Source organism: Felis catus, chromosome D4, assembly GCF_018350175.1.
Source record: "Felis catus isolate Fca126 chromosome D4, F.catus_Fca126_mat1.0, whole genome shotgun sequence".
NCBI lineage: Eukaryota > Metazoa > Chordata > Mammalia > Carnivora > Felidae > Felis > Felis catus.
The window spans coordinates 40,691,266-40,708,668 of record NC_058380.1 but is presented as its reverse complement, the minus strand read 5'-3'; the positions used below and the strand labels follow the sequence as shown (position 1 = coordinate 40,708,668).

Below are 17,403 nucleotides of genomic sequence, written 5' to 3'. Positions count from 1 at the left end.
AAAAATAGGCAGAAGAATAAAGAGGAGCATGTAGGATGAGACTGGATGTGGAGATCTAAGAAAAAAGCAAAGCAAGTTTCTGAGGTAAGAAGTGATTACAGAGGAGGTCGTGCAGTGATTTTTAAAATTCCCTTAGAACAACACACAGCTAGGCAGCCTTCAGAATAGGTACCAACAGCACTCACAGGTCAACTGGCCATCCCTGTCCTAGCCTTGCTTCTTGACAGCTGTTCTAATGAGCACTCACACTCATTAAGACTTCTCTTATTCCATGTGTCTGAGAATGACTCCCCCATAGCCATTGGTAAAGTAGCTCAGTCACTGTCTCACAAACCAGCACATCTTGGTTTTTCCCTTCCATACGGCCAAAAATCCAAATGCTCAGGGAAACAAGCGGGAAGCTGGGTCTAGACCAGATTTATGACATCTCTAACTGAACTAGCTCTTTGATTAACGCCCTTTGTCTTCGCCATGTTCTTGCTAACTTCCCTATTTGTGAGGCTTGAAGGATGACACATAAGGAAAGTTTAATAATTGAGGTTTATACTGATAAGTTTAAGGTACGTTACAAATACTATATATTAAGGTAGGGAATTATATGTATTCTATGCAAAAGATGTGAAGGAAGGGATTATTATTGCTAAATTTGGAGGATATGTATCAACTCTTATTTAGAAAGATTTCCCTTAACAAAACTGGTAAATGGATGTATTTTAGTCAATGAAAACATATCAGTGCTTTTAAAGGGTTAAGCTTTGTGACTTGAACAATTCACAAAGTCAAACAAAAACAAATGTCTTTTAAAGTGTCTTTTTATCTGTTTTCTCAGACTAAGGGTCAAGGGAGTTTCTCACTTGGCCCCTCCTCTCATGCATTCAACAAATATTTCTTGAGAAAAATTTTATTTAGTGCCTGCTAAATGCCAGGCACTGATGACTAAGGTCGTGCCTATTTCTAAGTAGTTTAAATATTAGTCATAAGGATTGTAAATAAGAAATTATGTCACATTAAGATGTGGTTAGAAGCCTTTCCAGAGGTGATTTTTGGGCTGAATCTCTTACAACCGGAGGGAGTTAATAGCATGGGCCGATGATAGGGCCAAGCTGGGGAATGGGGTGGGGTAGAGGAAGGTCATTAGGAAATTTAAGCTGGAAATACTTCCAAGTCCAGACAGAAGTTGGAAGAGTAAGGGCTGGGTGCTTTTCCTTCCAGCATCTTTTTCTAATTATAAGCTCCTTGGTATCCAGCACTACTGGCCCCCTGCTCCACCTAGAGGTGGCGTGGGACCACACAAAGGCGTGGACCTGAGAATTGACTGGCTGGAATGTTGCCTTGGCCTCTTGACTAGATGTGTGATTTGGGGGCAAGTTGCTGAAGTTTTGTGAGCCTGTTCTCTCATCTGTAAAATGGGGGTAAAAACACCCAGATAAAATGAGAGAACGTGAATCATGTTCCTTCCTTGATTCACTTAGCTCTCCCACCCCCCACCCTCTTGCCTCATTTGTTTTGGAGATTGTATTCTTTCTCTTTACAACTTTATCATTGCCCTTTAATTTCTATCTTGCTGTACTTTTCCTGGCATCCCCTGTAAGAAGGCTGAGTATGGGTGCGGGATGCATCTAGCACGGTTAGAGAGGGGCACAGGCTCTCAGTTCAGAAAAGCTCTCCAAGTGGTTCTGATGAGCACAAGCCTCCCTCCTCCCTCTCCACTCCCCCTTTCCCTCCCATTCTGAACTGCTGCTCCCAGGGATCCTGGGCTTTTGTTCTGTAGAGGCTTAAACTACCACCTGTTTTGCCCTGACTTATTGTTTCAAGGGTATAGCTTGTTGTCTATAGACTAATTTCACAAATTGAAATTACCAAACTTAAAGATAGCAAGAGCAAGGTTTGTACTTTATATTTTTAACATTAACACCAAAGCACCAATGCTTTTCCATTTGCCTTCTATTTTCATTTCTTTTCTGAGAAGCGCCCCCCCCCCCGCCCACAGTAACCACTCCCTTTTTACTTGTTCTATCATTTTGCACTAATAAAAAGTTATCTTTTAGTATTAATTATAATTCATCTATTCCAGTTCTGTTTTCCTACTTGATTTTGTGTTCCTGTAGCCTGTAGTATCCTCCACAGCAGAAGTCTCTCAACTTGAATATGCATAAGAATCACCTGGGGATCTCGTTAAAATGCAGATTCTGATTTAGCAAGTCTGGTGAGGGGAAGCCCATGCTGTTGGGCCCAGGACCAAGACTTGGAACTGCAAAGCCTTAACAGGCTTAGAACAAAGGAGGTGCACAAGAAATGGTTGCTGGATGATGCCTTGGTCTCTCCTACTCAACAGTCTTGGAATTTTCTTCCCTACATCTTTCTCCACTTTTCCTGTGCATGATTTATGGCTAATGCCTGAAAATCATTCTTTCGTGTTCTTAGCTCTTCCCTTTTTCAGTCACCAGTCTCTTCTAGAAATGGGTCACTTAGGGAGTAGAACAGTAACCTCCAGGCTTTTTCTACTGTCATCTACTTTGTAGCAAGCAAGAGTAACTTTTTAAAGATTCATCTTTCCTTTCTAGCTCAGCAACCTAGCTGCCTAGCATACATCATATCAAACTGATCAGGATGAAAGGCTTCAAGACCTTTTTCTAACCCTTCCCTTTCCCTTGCCAGTCAATTTCTCTTTTTGCAACACTTGGAACCCTCTGCCTGTTGCTGTGGTATGACTTAGTCTCCTGAAATTCCCTGCAGGACAATTTGCACTGGGAATGTCTACATTCCTTTTGAAGACATGTGTATCGCTTTTAGAGAATTCTTCTCAATTTTTACCTACTTAATACAGCTTTTCCTGATTTATTCCCAGTTGTGAGTTCATTTAAATAAGTATAAGCTACATGCCATTATTTACATGGTTTAACATTTAGGCTTTTCCATGTTTTCATTCTGTTTCAGGAAGAATTTGTGCTTGTTGTTCACGGTTGTAACCCCAGCACCTAAAAAAGCTTGACACACAGTAGGTACTTTTTGGGGAAGTGGGATTCAATGGAGCATGAAACAAAGCTTAAGGTTAATATTTACCCATTTTCAAAATGCCTTTTTATTCACTACATTTATTAGGAACTTGGGTGAATGTTAATGGTTAAATAAAATTAGACAATCTAGTGACACAGTTCTGGTACAGTAAAAATATTAAGCTACCAATAATGCACATTAGAAAGCCGGGCATATTACTACCAACATATTAAAAACTGCATTAGCTGAAGGATCAAAAAAATAAATCTTAGAAATCCCTTGAAGAGTATTTTAAGAGATAAATTATGTGAGCCTTACAAACACTTCTACACTTTCCACCTCCCAGCTACCACTCTACTAGAGAAATAAAATTTAGATGCAGCTAAAATTTAGTACGGGCCCAAACCCACATCCTATCTAAAAGACTTAGGCTTTCCTGTCATTGTTTTCTTCCTTTCACATTTTGCATTCGTTAGGATTGCAGTTTTCTTTGGTGCTTTAAATTTAAAATAAAAGAAATAGGGCTTTCTCATATTACAATTTCAAGGAAAAGGCTACTGTAAGGCCCATTCAGCGAGCTGTAAGAGGCCTACAAGCTGCACACCCTCCTGCTCCGATTTCATCTATGGGTTTTTGTACAGTTCTTTTTTGGATGGATGGTGCAAACCGCGCAAGTGCAGCATTAAAGCCTCTCCACCCTGGGAAACGATGCAAGAACATGCAACTTAGGCTGCCAGGTTCTCCCTAACACACAGCCGAGGGCTGGAGGCCCGGATACCCGCCCCCAAACCCCGTCCACAACAATCGTTTCCTCCCTCCCCGCCTTTTACATACAGTACACATACAAATACACACACGCAGAGGAGCCAGCAGGGGCGGGCCGGGCCCGACCACTCTGCAAACCGCAGGGGGGAGCCGCCTGGGGCCGAGCTATTTTCGCCCACTTCTTTGTTCCTTCGCACCAGCGTCTCTCTGCATCTGGCTGTCACTGACGGGCAAAAGCCAACTTGGGGATCCGTCGTCTTCTGAAGTTCCGCTTCCGCGTCACACACCTCAGGCCGGTGCTGCGTTGTCCCCCCTCCCTCGGCGAGCAGTTGGTCTCGCCCCAGTGCTAGCGGGCGCCGAGCGGGAGCCGCGCGGGAGCAGCGCAGCGACGGCGGCGGCAGCGGCGGCGGCGGTTGCGATTCGGAGCCGTTGAGACGCCTCTGCGGCAGCTGGTGGCGCAGGTGGCTTGCGTGGACGCGGGCAGAGGCGGCCGGCCCGCCACCGCAGCCTCAGCGCCCGCGGCCCCGGCAGGTGAGCGGGCGGCGGGGACTCGCCCCGCCCCCCCTCAGTGGCCTCGCTCCTGGCTGTAGCGGGGAAGTGGCTGCGGCCCGCCCTGGAGCCCAGGGGCAGCCCCGGGGCTGCGGCCGTCGGGGAGCAGGTCGGGGGGAGAGGTCCTGTGTGCAGGAGAGGGGAACGTTCCCCTTCCCTTTGCCATCTTTTTTCCCTCTCCCCAGACCCCCTCCCTCTCGGCGCTTAAGCCCGGAGAAAAAAAACCAGAGGAAAGATGGGGCGGGAGAAAGGGGAATCGGGGGCTGAGAAGCATCTCTGTCTCAGGTGGTGGCGTCTCTTCGGGCGTCGAGCAGTGGACCTGCCGAAGCCTGGAGGGGTAGCTCCTGGGCTGCGGAGGCCGCGCACTCGCGGGGGAGGAGCGGGAGGCGGCTCTCCCCTCACTCTCCCACCCCCACCCCTCCCCGGGCCTCCCCTCCCCCTCCCCTTCCCCCGGGCCTCCCCGTGCGGCCCCTCCCTTCGGGTTTCTTAGCATTAACCGCCCTCCGTGCTCTCCCTCGCAGGCGCGTCGGGACGCCCGGAGGCATCTTCCCCCCTCCCGCCGCCCCGGGAGCCTGGGCTCCCGTCCGCCCTCCCGCATCCCCTCGCTGTGCGCACCGCCGCGCCTCCTCCCCGGGCTTCAGACCCCCGGCCTCGCCCCCGAAACATGACTCGCGATTTCAAACCTGGAGACCTCATCTTCGCCAAGATGAAAGGTTATCCTCATTGGCCAGCTCGAGTAAGTGATTTTTTAGCCTTCGATTCAGCGGTGCTACCTTCCCCAGGGGCCTACCTCCTACCCTTCCTCTTAATTTTGTTCTCCGGGTCCTTTCTCCCCCTCGCTTTCCTTCGGGCTCATTTGCAACCTTTCGTTTTAGCTTTTTGCCCGGGAATCGCCCATGGAATTGCAAAAATCCAGGTGTTTCTACTTAAGCATTTCCCTATGGTTTGTTTTTGACAGACTTTGGCAGGTTTTCTTAATAGGAAATATTGAAACGGGATGCCAGTTAATGTTCCATTGTAGGGGAAAATAATCACGTGTGGGGTTTGATGTTTACAAATTAATGAAACATGGAGGGTTTTGAAATTTTGAGTGAAATGTAGAGAATCCGTGGAGTTTATGCAGCCTCTTAGATGTCAAAGAGGTGATTAAATTGGATTCACAGGGTTTTTAAAAACGTTTTGTAGTTGATGAGGCCTCTGGATTTGCTTGTTTCATACAGAGATGTAGGACTGGATATTCTTGAAAATTTTACAATAAGATGTAAATGTATTTTCACATTTTTATTGAAGTTTGCCTTGTGACCTTGAAAAAGTTGTTTTTCCTCTTTGTTTCCCATAGGCAAAAGAGCAATAGACTCCGATTCCTAGGCTCACATCTAGTGGTACAGAGAGGTAATTAAGGCCTAGGGTTTTTTGGTGACATTTAAGAATTGAGACTGTTTAATATCTAAGCGCCATTTTCGGAAAAAGAGGTCTTTTTGTTAGCTTATGGTAGGACTCAGGTTCTGAGATCATGATAGAACCAAAAGAGTGTTGAGATCCATTAGAATGTTCAAGAGCCTTTTTAAATATAAACTTGATATTCTAAAGTTGTAATTTCCACCAACTTGCTCTTCTTTGAGGAGTGTGTTTCTTAAAGACATTTAAATCCTGTAGTTTTAATTATGTCAGCTGGGAGAAAACATACCCATAGAGAATCCTGCAGCGTGTTTGCTGACTGCTGTCCAAGTGTAAGGTGTTCACTGTTTCTTGATTTTTCCCATCCATTTCTTGTTTACAGGTTTCCTTCCTAAACCTGGACAGATTTTTCTTCCCCCTAGTCTATCAAGTCTGCTTTTTGGTTGGAGCCTTATCTTGAATGATCCTTAACTCAAAATTCTTACCTATATATTTGACACTCTATTTCCTTTGTGATAACATTTTAACTCTTACGTGCATGCTTTGACTTCCAAATAGATTGAAAACTTCTTGAGGGCAGTAGACATAAATTGAATGTCTTCATGCCCCCCCCCCCCCGTCCTTAGTATGTAATCATGTGTTTATATAAAACACTGTTCCATGTTTGACTAGAGCAGAGGGAAATTGGGCAGGTTTAAGACCCCTCCAAGGCACTTTGTTTTCATGGCTTTTACATCCTAATTTATTTTGAGGCGTTCTAAAATCTGAGATTACAGGATATATCTGTAGTCACATTTTGATGCTGCGGTGCAGTTAAAAGCCAAGTGAAAATGTTTAAAAAGTTACCTCCTTTGATTGAGTTAGTACTGCTGAAAGCAAAATAACCTTAGGAAGGCAAGAGTATTTTTCTTCTTTGTTTAATAAGTTCTGTATTCAACAAGTTCATTTGGATCGGAAGGGGAAATTTTTGTCTTTTTCTTGGAAGCTGCTGATTCTGGTTTGATATTATCTGTGTGCAAAATTTATATTCATTTTTCCATCTTCTCCAATCTTAAATTATGTCTTTGCTTAAGAGAGATTAGGTCTCATCTGTGACTGTGACAATTGTTCCTAATTTGATTTTAATATTTTCTGTCTCCACATTCCAAACTTCCTTACTTTTTAAGTTTTGCATGTTCTCGTAATCCTGTATCAATAATAATTGTTTTTACAGTCAACTTAAAGTTGCCAAACATTTATTACACTCTGTAGGTACTGCACATTTAAAACTGTTTGCTAGCAGAAAGAACATATGAACTGGGTTAACAGAAAAATATCCCTTATCGTAAGGGCTCTAAGCATTTTCACAATTTTGGGGGCCTTGTCACAAAGTTGAAATGACCAGTACAATGATGGTATATGTGAGGAAATTAAAGTCTCTAAGAGTGTTAGGTGATAATGATTCTATGGATTTCTGCAACCTCAGACTGCCAAACAGTCTAATCACCCTCACGGTCTTTTCTTCAACATGATAATGCATAAAGAGTGCAGGGTAGGTCCTCGAGTGGTCTGCTCTCTTCTTAACAAAGCTAACTGATTTTTTTTTTTAACGTCTTTCAATTTGTGAAGGTTATGACACAAGTGTTATTATGAAGTCTAAATAAGTGATGAAAAAATAGGTTAAATCCTGGCTTGATAGTACTGCCTGATGGCTTTACCTCTCAGGTTTGCTTTCCCTTGTTGATAAGGGAAAGTAACAGGTATTACTGATGTTAGACTTAACAGCACCTAATACTTTTTTCCTTAATTAGAAAGACTGAAAGAGAAATGAAAAAAGGAACAGAACCTCCTGTGATTCAACTATGTAGGTGCAAGATCTTTCCAGAATGTGTGTCTCAAACTTTTAGAAATACTGCTTAGAACTTTCATTGATGTCTTTTACATGACTCCAATATTTGTATAGCCTTCGTGCGGAAGTATCATTTATGATTTTTGAACAGGTTCAGACTCCCTTATCTGAAATGCTTAGGGTCAGATATGTTTAACAATTCAGTGTTGGAGGATTTTAGAAAGGTAACAGTGGTACATGTGGCATGTATTTTGCTCCTGGTTAGGGCCTTCTGGAATGGCACGTGGTAATCTAACAGAGTATCTTCGCAGAGAAGCATCAGAAACACTAGGTGGATAAAAGATACGACGAAACTGCTTCAGTGTCAGTCCGGGTTTTGCCACCAAATGAGTTCTGAGAAATATTTTGGGTTTTTGAGCTTCTTGGGTTTCAGAATTGGGATAGGGATTATGACCTGTAGAACTGGTCTACTTTTATCAGATCCTTTTTGGATGGCTTGTTTTCACTTTATTCTGGTGTGTTGAGGTGTGTATGATTTAAAAGATTTTAATTTTTCTGATCTTTCTTTTAGGTAGATGAAGTTCCTGATGGAGCTGTAAAACCACCCACAAACAAACTACCCATATTCTTTTTTGGAACTCATGAGACGTAAGTCCTTTTAGCTCTAAAGGCAAATCAGAGTTAATTTAGTGGGGTCATTGAGCATAAAATGAAAAACAAGTAGAGATTAGTTCAAAGAGAAAGCAGTAGAGTAATAATACGAAACTTTAAAATAATCTTTGAACTTTGGAAAAAGTCTTCAAGTTTCCCTTTTAAAATTTATTTTTAGGGCAGAAAAATTAGATACTGCAGGTTTAACTTTTATTGGAGTAGATGTTTACTTAATAAAAGGGGGATGTGTGTGGAATCTTTCAGCGACCAGAAGATTGATAGGCAACAGTATGTAAGGAAAGTTTTAACAGAGCATTTGGTATTGGTACAGTTATGGGTACAATAAATGCTTTTCATAAGGACAACCTGACACCCTATTTTAGGCTTTGTGATATTAGCCACGCAAATGGTTTGTTATGGGAAAACCAAGAAGAAATCTGGGAAATTCTCTATTTATGGGGTCCTGAGAGCCACTGTGACTATATACATGGGCAGAGGACTGATTTGGTAGAGCACATCAAGTTTTCAAAGATTGCAATTGAATATTCTTGAACTGTTACTTTTAGGTGCATAGGGCTACTCCAGGTGCTATTTCATTGATTTTTGATGATTTTGCTCTTGAAGTTTAAAATTTGCAATAATTTTAGTAAAGTAGGCTTGTTTACCTTGGACGGGAGAAACAAAGTTGTTGATTCTAATTAGGATTATACCTTTCTGAGTGTCTACAGTGGCAACATTTGGTGTAATGTTGCTTTCACATAATTTCTTTTAACAGCTTTACTGAGGTGAAATTTATGTCCTGAAGTGTCACTTGTTGAAAGTATTTAACAGTAGATTTTAGTACATTAATTTTCATATCCGTTAGCAGTTATTCTCCATTCCCTTCTGAGAATTAGACAACCACTAATTTACTGTTTGTAGATTTATCAGTCCTGGATAGTTCATATTAATGGTATCATACAATGCCACATAATTTTTTTTTTTTTTTAATAAAGTTTTGAGTCTAGAATTGGTTTGGCCTTCAAAATAACTTTGAGCTGGGTTTAGGGTATAACCCATATATAAAAACTTAGTTTTGTAAGAAATGATGAATTTCTGATTCAGTAGAGTAATCTACCATTTTAAAAGTTTCCATAAATTTAATAGGAGAAGGAAGGTATCTTTTGATGAGAAATTCGTGTACTGCATACTGGAGTGGCAGTTTACTTAGTGTGGTGCTAGGTCAAGCTGTACCAGTATCACATGGGAATTTTAGTATGCAAAAATTCTTGGACCCCCACCTCATAATTACTGTACCAGAAACGGGTGTGGGACCCAGCAGTCTGCTTTAACAAGCCTTCCAGGTGATTCTGATGAAGTTTGGAAACACTAGTGAGTAGACATTCCTTAGAATTTTCCAGTTTTGTAGGTTTAGAATTCTAGGGGCACCTGGATGGCTCAGTAAGTCAAGCATCTGGCTTCAGCTTAGATCATTATCTCACAGTTTGTGAGTTCGAGCCCCTCGTGGGGCTCTATGCTGACAGCTCAGTGCCTGGAGCTTGCTTCGGATTCTGTGTCTCCCTCTCTCTCTCTCTGCACCCCCACCCCCCCACCCAGTTCACACTGTCTCCCTCCCCCTCTCTCAAAAATAAATATAAATTGAGCTAATATTAAATTTTCTTTTCAAAATGCATTTGTCGGGACGCTCAGGTGACTTGGTTAAGCATCCGACTTTGGCTTAGGTCATGATCTCCCGTTTTGTGGGTTTGAGCCCTGCATCGGGCTCTGTGCTGACAGCTCAGAGCCTGGAGCCTGCTTTGGATTGTCTCCCTCTCTCCCTGCCCCTCCCCCGCTTGTGCGCGCGCTCGCTTGCGCGTGCTCTCTCTCTGTCAAAAATAAATAAATGTTAAAAAAAATCAAAATGCACTTGTGATGTTTTGTGCCTTCGTGCTTTCATAAGTATACCCTTCATCTTTGGAAAGGTGGCATTGCTAGATCTCTTTTGGTCTGGTGACTTTTTTTGTATTTAAGGTTTTCAGAAACTGGGTCTCTGATGATTTGCCTTGCCCCGCCCCCACATTGGGATGTGGTTATTTGAGCCTTTCGGTTTGGATTTTGCATATATGAGAGTTTATTATAACAGCCTGTAATTAGGGATATGGGAAAGGAAGAACATGGGAGAAGAAACGACAATTTGGAGAACTACTTATTTGTAACTGATTTATAGATAAGATTTTTTAAAAGATATTTTTAAAATGTGAATTAATTTAGTGCAGAATCCTTTTGTAGCTTCATTTTTGCTCTGACCTAGAAACATTGGTTTTTCTTAGCATTTTATGACATTCACAGTAAATTCATCCAGCAATCAAGTTTGAATATTAGACAACAATGAGCCCTTATGTATACCAACTGTGACCATCTGCTAGGTGTCTTAAAACATATTCAAGACAGATTCTTCGTAAACGAGACTGACAAGGACCTAGTGCTTTTCCTGGAGCCAAGTCTTGGTGTTATCTTTGATTAGGTATTAAAGTCTTCCCCTTCCCCTCCACGTTTAGTCAGCTAGCAAGTCCTCTTGTAAAGTGCATGCTGATCTGTCCATTTTTGTCTGTCCCTTCTACAGCTCACTTATAAATAGTGTCCTAATGATGTCTTGGTCTGTTTGTACTTTGCATATCCCAGTCAGATCATGTCATTTCCCTGTTCAGAGATCTTCAGTGGCTTCCTTATTAACATTGCCAACAAACAGAACCCCCAACTTTTATCTGTAAGTGCTGTTGTAAGAACTTATATGAATTAGCCTGTGCTTAACTCTCTAGCCTCATCACATTTTTCCACTGTTACATAAATCTTTCTCTTGTCTCAGATCCTTGCTTGTTTTTTCTTTGATGGGAAGCGCCTTCAGATTTTCAGTCATTTAGATATATTAGCTCAGATCCTCTAATGTTTATATTTTTCCTTGCTATGATGATTGAATTTTTTTTTCTTTTTCCTTCACCTACAAGTGAGGAGCTTGGAGAGCAGGGACACCTGGTCTATCTTGTTTATCATCATTTACTTAAGTGCTGGTGCATAGTAGCTATTAAGTAAATACTTGGTGATATTGAAAGTTGCTTTAGCTGAAATCATATGTTGATTATGAATTTACTGTCCATTAACCAACATTTATATAGTGTTTAAAACAACTAGGTCAGAAGGCTGTGAATTCTGACTTCATTTACCTGCTACATGACCTTAGGCAGGTTGCCTAGCCTTGTGTCTTTTTTTTCCTCATTTGTAAAATGAGAATAATATACTTTATCTCAGAATTTTGGGTTGCAAACAAGATACTACATGAAAAATGCTTAGAAGAGCGCTTTGCATGTATTAAACAAATGTCAGCTACCAAAGATAATGTTGCATATTATTTTTTGAAGACTTGTGTTAAACTGTTTGAAATGCAGTTTGAGTTTTGCTGACTGCTTGCTATTGTTTACGGAGGAAATACTCTCATAGTTCTATCTCTAAAGTCTAGGAAATTTAAATGAAGATGGTATTTTTGTTGAGTGTATCTCCTTACTGATCTTAATACAAAGAGGTTGCTCTTCGTATTAACTGAGATGCTCAATTCTAGGAACTTCAAGAAATACCTATCACGGGCTGTTCTAAAACCTGCCAGATACATAGTTTTAGGAGTGAAGGTGAATGGGGAGGGGACAGTCAGGGTTGTGTATAACCTGTCCACAGGAAAGGAATAAAGGAATGAAATCATAGTGTAGGATTTTATTTTCATCTACACTTGTTCTTATATACAGCTTCTGTACTCTAGCCATAACTGTGTGTGTTGCTATGGGACTTGTGTAGATTGTTATAAGCCTTGTACCAAGTAGTGGGGAGAGGAACTGTTTACTCATCTCTATACCAGCAGGTTTGTGGCACATAATAAATATATATTCAGCTGTCTTTTGAGTCATTTGCTATTATAAAGAATGCGTGCTGTTATAAAACTAGTTATAAAACAGTATATTTCATATTTTGTGATTTAATAATGAGAAATGAAGCAGCAAGTTAGAATCGGTGTTTTAAGAAATAACACTTTCTGTTCATTACTTGGCAACAATTAAATGAGTTTTGAGCTTTGTATTTTCAGCTCTGATAAGCTTTCCCATTTTTTATGTGCAACTTCTGGTTTGCTTTAAAGGTAGAGTGCTCCAGGTGTGTGATAATTGAGCTTTATAACATACAACCTACAAAATGTGTGTTGACTGACTGACTGTTATTGGTAAGGCTTCCAGTTTAACAGTAGGCTGTTAGTTAAGTTTGGGGGAGTCAAAGTTACTTGTGGATTTCTGAATGTATGGGAAGGTCAGCATCCCAAACCCCCCCATGTTGTTCAAGGGCCAACGGTTAATGATTTCCTGTATTTAGGACGTTTTACATTAATCCTGATTCTTATGGGCTATGACTTTGGTATTTAAAGTCAGGAGTTCATGTATATAGGGGTACAGTATCAGTATTTTAGTAGATGTTTCAAAGACTGTATTACACTGGATAAAAGAAACCCTGGAACCCTGTTAAGGAATTCTGTACAAAGTTGAGGCTCTACTGTTTAATAGCTAGATGGCCTTGCTTGAATGAGTTAATGCTTCTGACCTTCAGTTTTCTAATCCTTAAAATGAAGATTTTGGTGGTACTTAAGTTTCCTTTCACCTCTGGAATTTGGTGTGTAACTTTGAATTAATGTATATCTTTTCATTGTTAAAACTAAAAAAAAAACCAAAAAACCCATAGTTTTCTAAAAAGGAAACAAATTACTTTTACTCCTGTTTTTTAGAAATGACCCTAAAATGTGTTAATGTTTTGATGTATTTGAGATTTGTAGGTCATTTTATTTTTACATTTTTAGTTTTAATTTTTATTATTATTTTTTGGTATGTCATTTTAAAGTGGAATGCTTTGAAGAATGAATCAGGGCCACAGCCACATCAAGTTGTGCCCTTGGGGACTAGCGATGGCTGTCTAAAAACTAATCTGGGGGCACCTGGGTGGCTCAGTCGGGTAAGTGTCTGAATCCAGCTCAGTTCATGATCTTGTGGTTCATGAGTCTGAGCCCCACATCAGGCTGTATGCTGACAGCTCAAAGCGTGTAGCCTGCTTTGAATTCTGTATCTCCCTCTCTCACTGCCCCACCCCTATTTGTCCTCTCTTAAAAAATAAACATTAAGAAAACCGAAAAAAATGCTAATCTGGACCCTCTTTATCAAACCTGTGGGATTGCATCCCACAGAGAAGCGTGTGTGTATGTGTGGTGGAGGGGGTGCTCGTGCTCTTATTTTATTAAAATATAACCGACCTATAATATTGTATAAATTTAAGGTGTACCTTTTGATTTGATACATTTATATATTGCAATACGACAACCACCAGGATTTGATACACATATATATCTCAGTATGATTGCCACTATAGCGACAGCTAAAACCTCCCGACAGCTAAAACCTCCCGTCATGTTCCATAATTATCATTTCTTATTTATGATGAGAATGTGGGAGGATTTCTTTTCTTCCTCCATGGTTTTTTTTGACTCCCCTTAAGGGGTTCCTTAGTCTTGAGCATATTCCATGACCCAGCAGTACTACTGAGGATATATTATGAAGATAGGTTCAAAGATTGAGCAATGTTATATTCATTGTGGCTGTGTTATTTTATGGTAGAAAATGTGTTACAGAAAATAGTCCCAACAATAGGCCAGTCAATTTTGATATAGTCATTCAGTGCAATAATAGGTAGCTGTTAGTAATTATTGCCACGAAGAGATGTTCGTTTTAATTTGAAGAAGTATGCAAGAGTGTGTAGCATATACATCAAATTAATATTTACATGTATATATACAGCTAAAAAGCAGGCTGAACAGTGGCTATTGATGGTAAAATTTTGGATCATTTTTGTTTTCTTTGGTAGGATGTGGTATTCACTGAAGAATATTTCAATAGCTTTATTGAGATATAATTCATATGTCAATTCATTGAAAGTGTACAGTTCAGAAAAAATAAAGCGAGTTTATCGTAGACAGTCAAAGTGTACAGTTCATCTTAGTATATCCAGAGAGAAGTGCAGCCATTAGCACAATTTTAAAACGGTTTTATCCAGAACGTTTAATGCCAGAAAGAAACTCTGTACCCGTTAGCAGATACTTCCCACTTCTCCCCATTGTGTCTTCCTGTTTTCCCATAGGCAGTCCCTAACCTATTTCCCTGTCCTGAGCGTTTCATATAAGTGGAACTGTACAGTATGTGGTCTTTAATGACTGACCTTTTCCATGTACCATGTTTTCAAGGTTCATGTGTATTGTAGCATGTGATAGTGTTTCATTACTTTTTATTGCCAATTATTCCACTGTATTAATCTGTCCCATTTTATTTATCCATTCATCAGTGTGTAGATATATGGATTGTTTCACTTTTGACTATTGTGAATAATGCCAGATTTGTGTGTATCAGTTTTTGCATGGACATGTTTTTACTTCTGTGGGAGTGGAATTCCTGGGTCAAATGATAACTTAGGTTTAATCCTTTCAGGAGTTGGCCAGACCGTTGTCAAGTCAGCCATGCATCATTTAAACATTCCTACCAGCAATATATGAGGATTTTAATTTCTCTGTATCTTTGCCAAAATGTGTTCTCTTTTTTATTTGACCTATCCTAGTGGGTGTGAAAGTAGTATCTTGTGGTTTTGATTTACATTTTACTGGTGACTAATGATTTGAGCATCTTTTCATGTGTAAATGTTCTAAGCTTCTGTGCATAACATAAATTATTCAGATTTATAACGTTTTTCTCATTTAGAAAGGCATAGTTACTTAAATTTGGTATATTGATTAAAGATGCAGATTGAAGTATGACTTCTATAGTTGACTGTTGGACAAGATAGGGGTTAGAGGCACTGACCATGCAGTTGAAAACCTGAAAATAACTTTGACTCAAAAACTTGACTGCTAATCGCCTACTGTTAACTAGAAGTCTTATGAATAATTTAGTCAATTAGCAAATATTTTGTATGTTATATGTATTATATGCTGTATTCCTACAATAAAGTAAGCTAGAGAAAAGAAAATGTAGTTAAAATTAGGAGGAAAAGAAAATACATTTAACAATGCTGTTTAAAAAAAAAAAAAAATCCCTTCATAAGTGTGCCTGCACAGTTTAAGCCCATTTTGTTCAAGGGTCAGCTATAATGTGAGCATCATGAATAGTAAAATAATAGAAAGTAGAGCTTGAAATCTGAGTCTGGAGGAGGATCAGGGGAGAATTTTTTAAAACCTATTCAGCAAAAGTAAGAATAACAGTTATACAAGGATAATCAAAAGGTGTGTATGCAAAGAAGGTGGTGTGAATTAGAACAAATATAAATTATTACATTGTATGAATAGAATTCCATTAAGACTTTCAGATTGGATTAATTAATGATCTTAGCTATGTCTTATTTTGTGAGACAAGGCTTAAACAAGACATGACCAGATAAACAACATAATGTCACAGGGAGCAAGAATGGCAGTGTATATACTGTCTACTATAAGTAGAATTTTAAAGTCAGAGCATGAGGAGGAGAGAAGCATATAAGCCCAGTACACATGGCTACCATGATTTAAATAACACCAGTTCCCCCAGCAACATTGTTCAGACTTCACATACCCTAGAATATTAACTAATTGCATAAACTACAAAATTTGCCGCTAGCTCTTCAGTTCACAAGTCAAAATGTAAATGACAAATGCATAGCATGTCCCTTTTTTCAAAAGACTCTTGGTGATTGGTCACTGTGCATCTGTTTTTCAATTCACGCGTAGATGGCACAGTGTTTAGTGGTGGGGTTGCCTCTGTCTCTCAGTGATATACTTGCCCAGGTTACACTTAAAGAACCAAATCGGGAATTAGCCAACATAGATGAAAGTGCAGCAGAGAAACAGTAACACTAGAAGTGAAATTTGAACTGAATGTAAATCGAGTTAACAGCAGAAATCGCTAACCTTCGAATGTAGACATGCTGCATTTGGAGAGACTGGATATGCAGCCAGAGGAATTTGTGAAGGCAAGCTTATCAACATAAATGAGGAAAGTGGTTGTAATAAAAGGGATAAAGATGTCTCAGAGGAAATGATGCCAACAAAAAACATTAAAGATATTTCACAACATTGAAAGTGCAAAGGATAAAATGTTGGAAGCTGATCAGGCTTAGAAAGGAGTATGACAGTTCGCCAAGGCATAGAAAATATGCTCACTCTACACATAAGTTATGTGATCAGAAGAAGGCAAGAACCATTCAAATTATTTTAGCTTAGTTTTTTTTTCTAATGTTTTCAATTACAATGTACCCTAAGTACTAGTTTTACTATTTTTTTTCTATTTCATGTCTTTTCACTGTCAGAAATAGTGTTTAATGTTTTGACAATTTTTAAAAGTTAGGAACAATCATAATTTTTCCCATTGCATGGTCATTTTTTAAGTCTTATGTTGTCATGCAAAGTGAGGACTGCCTGTTTTGAGAAAAGAAAAATAATCCAGGTAAATTTAATTGTCAAACCTTTATATGGTAAGTAATATCATGGTAGAATCTGTCTTTTGAATAACTTTTAGGTTTAGAGTCATCTTAAAATACCCCATGTTTGAAGTTCTAAAACATTTTTCTATAATTTTATTAAGTATTTAAGGTCCCTACCACTTTTGGAAGTTCCTGATGCCAGTTTTGAGCCCGTTGGGCATTTTGAACTGTAACGGATGATGCTGACTCTGTACATTGCTACTTAGTATCCAGCCTTTTCAGTTGTCTTTCCATCTTCTACTCTGATGGTATTATCTTTCTTGTCGCCTTTGGCCTTATGGGTTGTTTTTGTAAGGTTTTAGGAGAGATAATTTGTGTTGCATTGCTTTGGTCTAAATAGAAGTATATTTGTGATGGAGATTTAACTCAAGTTATTTACTTGGAATTTGAAACATGTAGGAAGAATTGTTTTACTATTTTAACTAAATGTGTTTTTCTAATTTGAGAAGATAGGTAGGAATGCATGATTCCTAGTAAAAGGCTGAATTTCTGGATCAAATGAGATAATGATTAAATGTGCTTTAATCAGTGTGTAGTTAAAAATTCATGTATACAGGGATATTCCTAAATTACAGAATTTAAATTATAAAGCTGACTGTTGTATGCACTGGCTTTACTTAAATAGAGCTCCATGTCTCTTTTTAATTAAAATATCCTAA

At 39.5% G+C, this 17,403-nt stretch overlaps 1 protein-coding gene across 6 annotated transcripts in view; it reads left to right on the top strand.

Annotated features, from left to right (window-relative positions):
* The first annotated feature begins 4,141 nt into the window (after window positions 1-4,141).
* PSIP1 (PC4 and SFRS1 interacting protein 1) overlaps window positions 4,142-17,403 on the top strand; it is a 39,723-nt gene continuing 26,461 nt past the window's right edge. For 5 of the 6 annotated variants that reach the window (XM_023242197.2, XM_023242198.2, XM_023242199.2 and 2 more), the window contains exons 1-3: window positions 4,142-4,293; window positions 4,833-5,047; window positions 8,109-8,185. In XM_023242197.2, coding sequence (XP_023097965.1) covers window positions 4,976-5,047; window positions 8,109-8,185 — 149 coding nt within the window. In that variant the 5' untranslated portion in view covers window positions 4,142-4,293; window positions 4,833-4,975. 6 annotated transcript variants of the gene reach the window in all.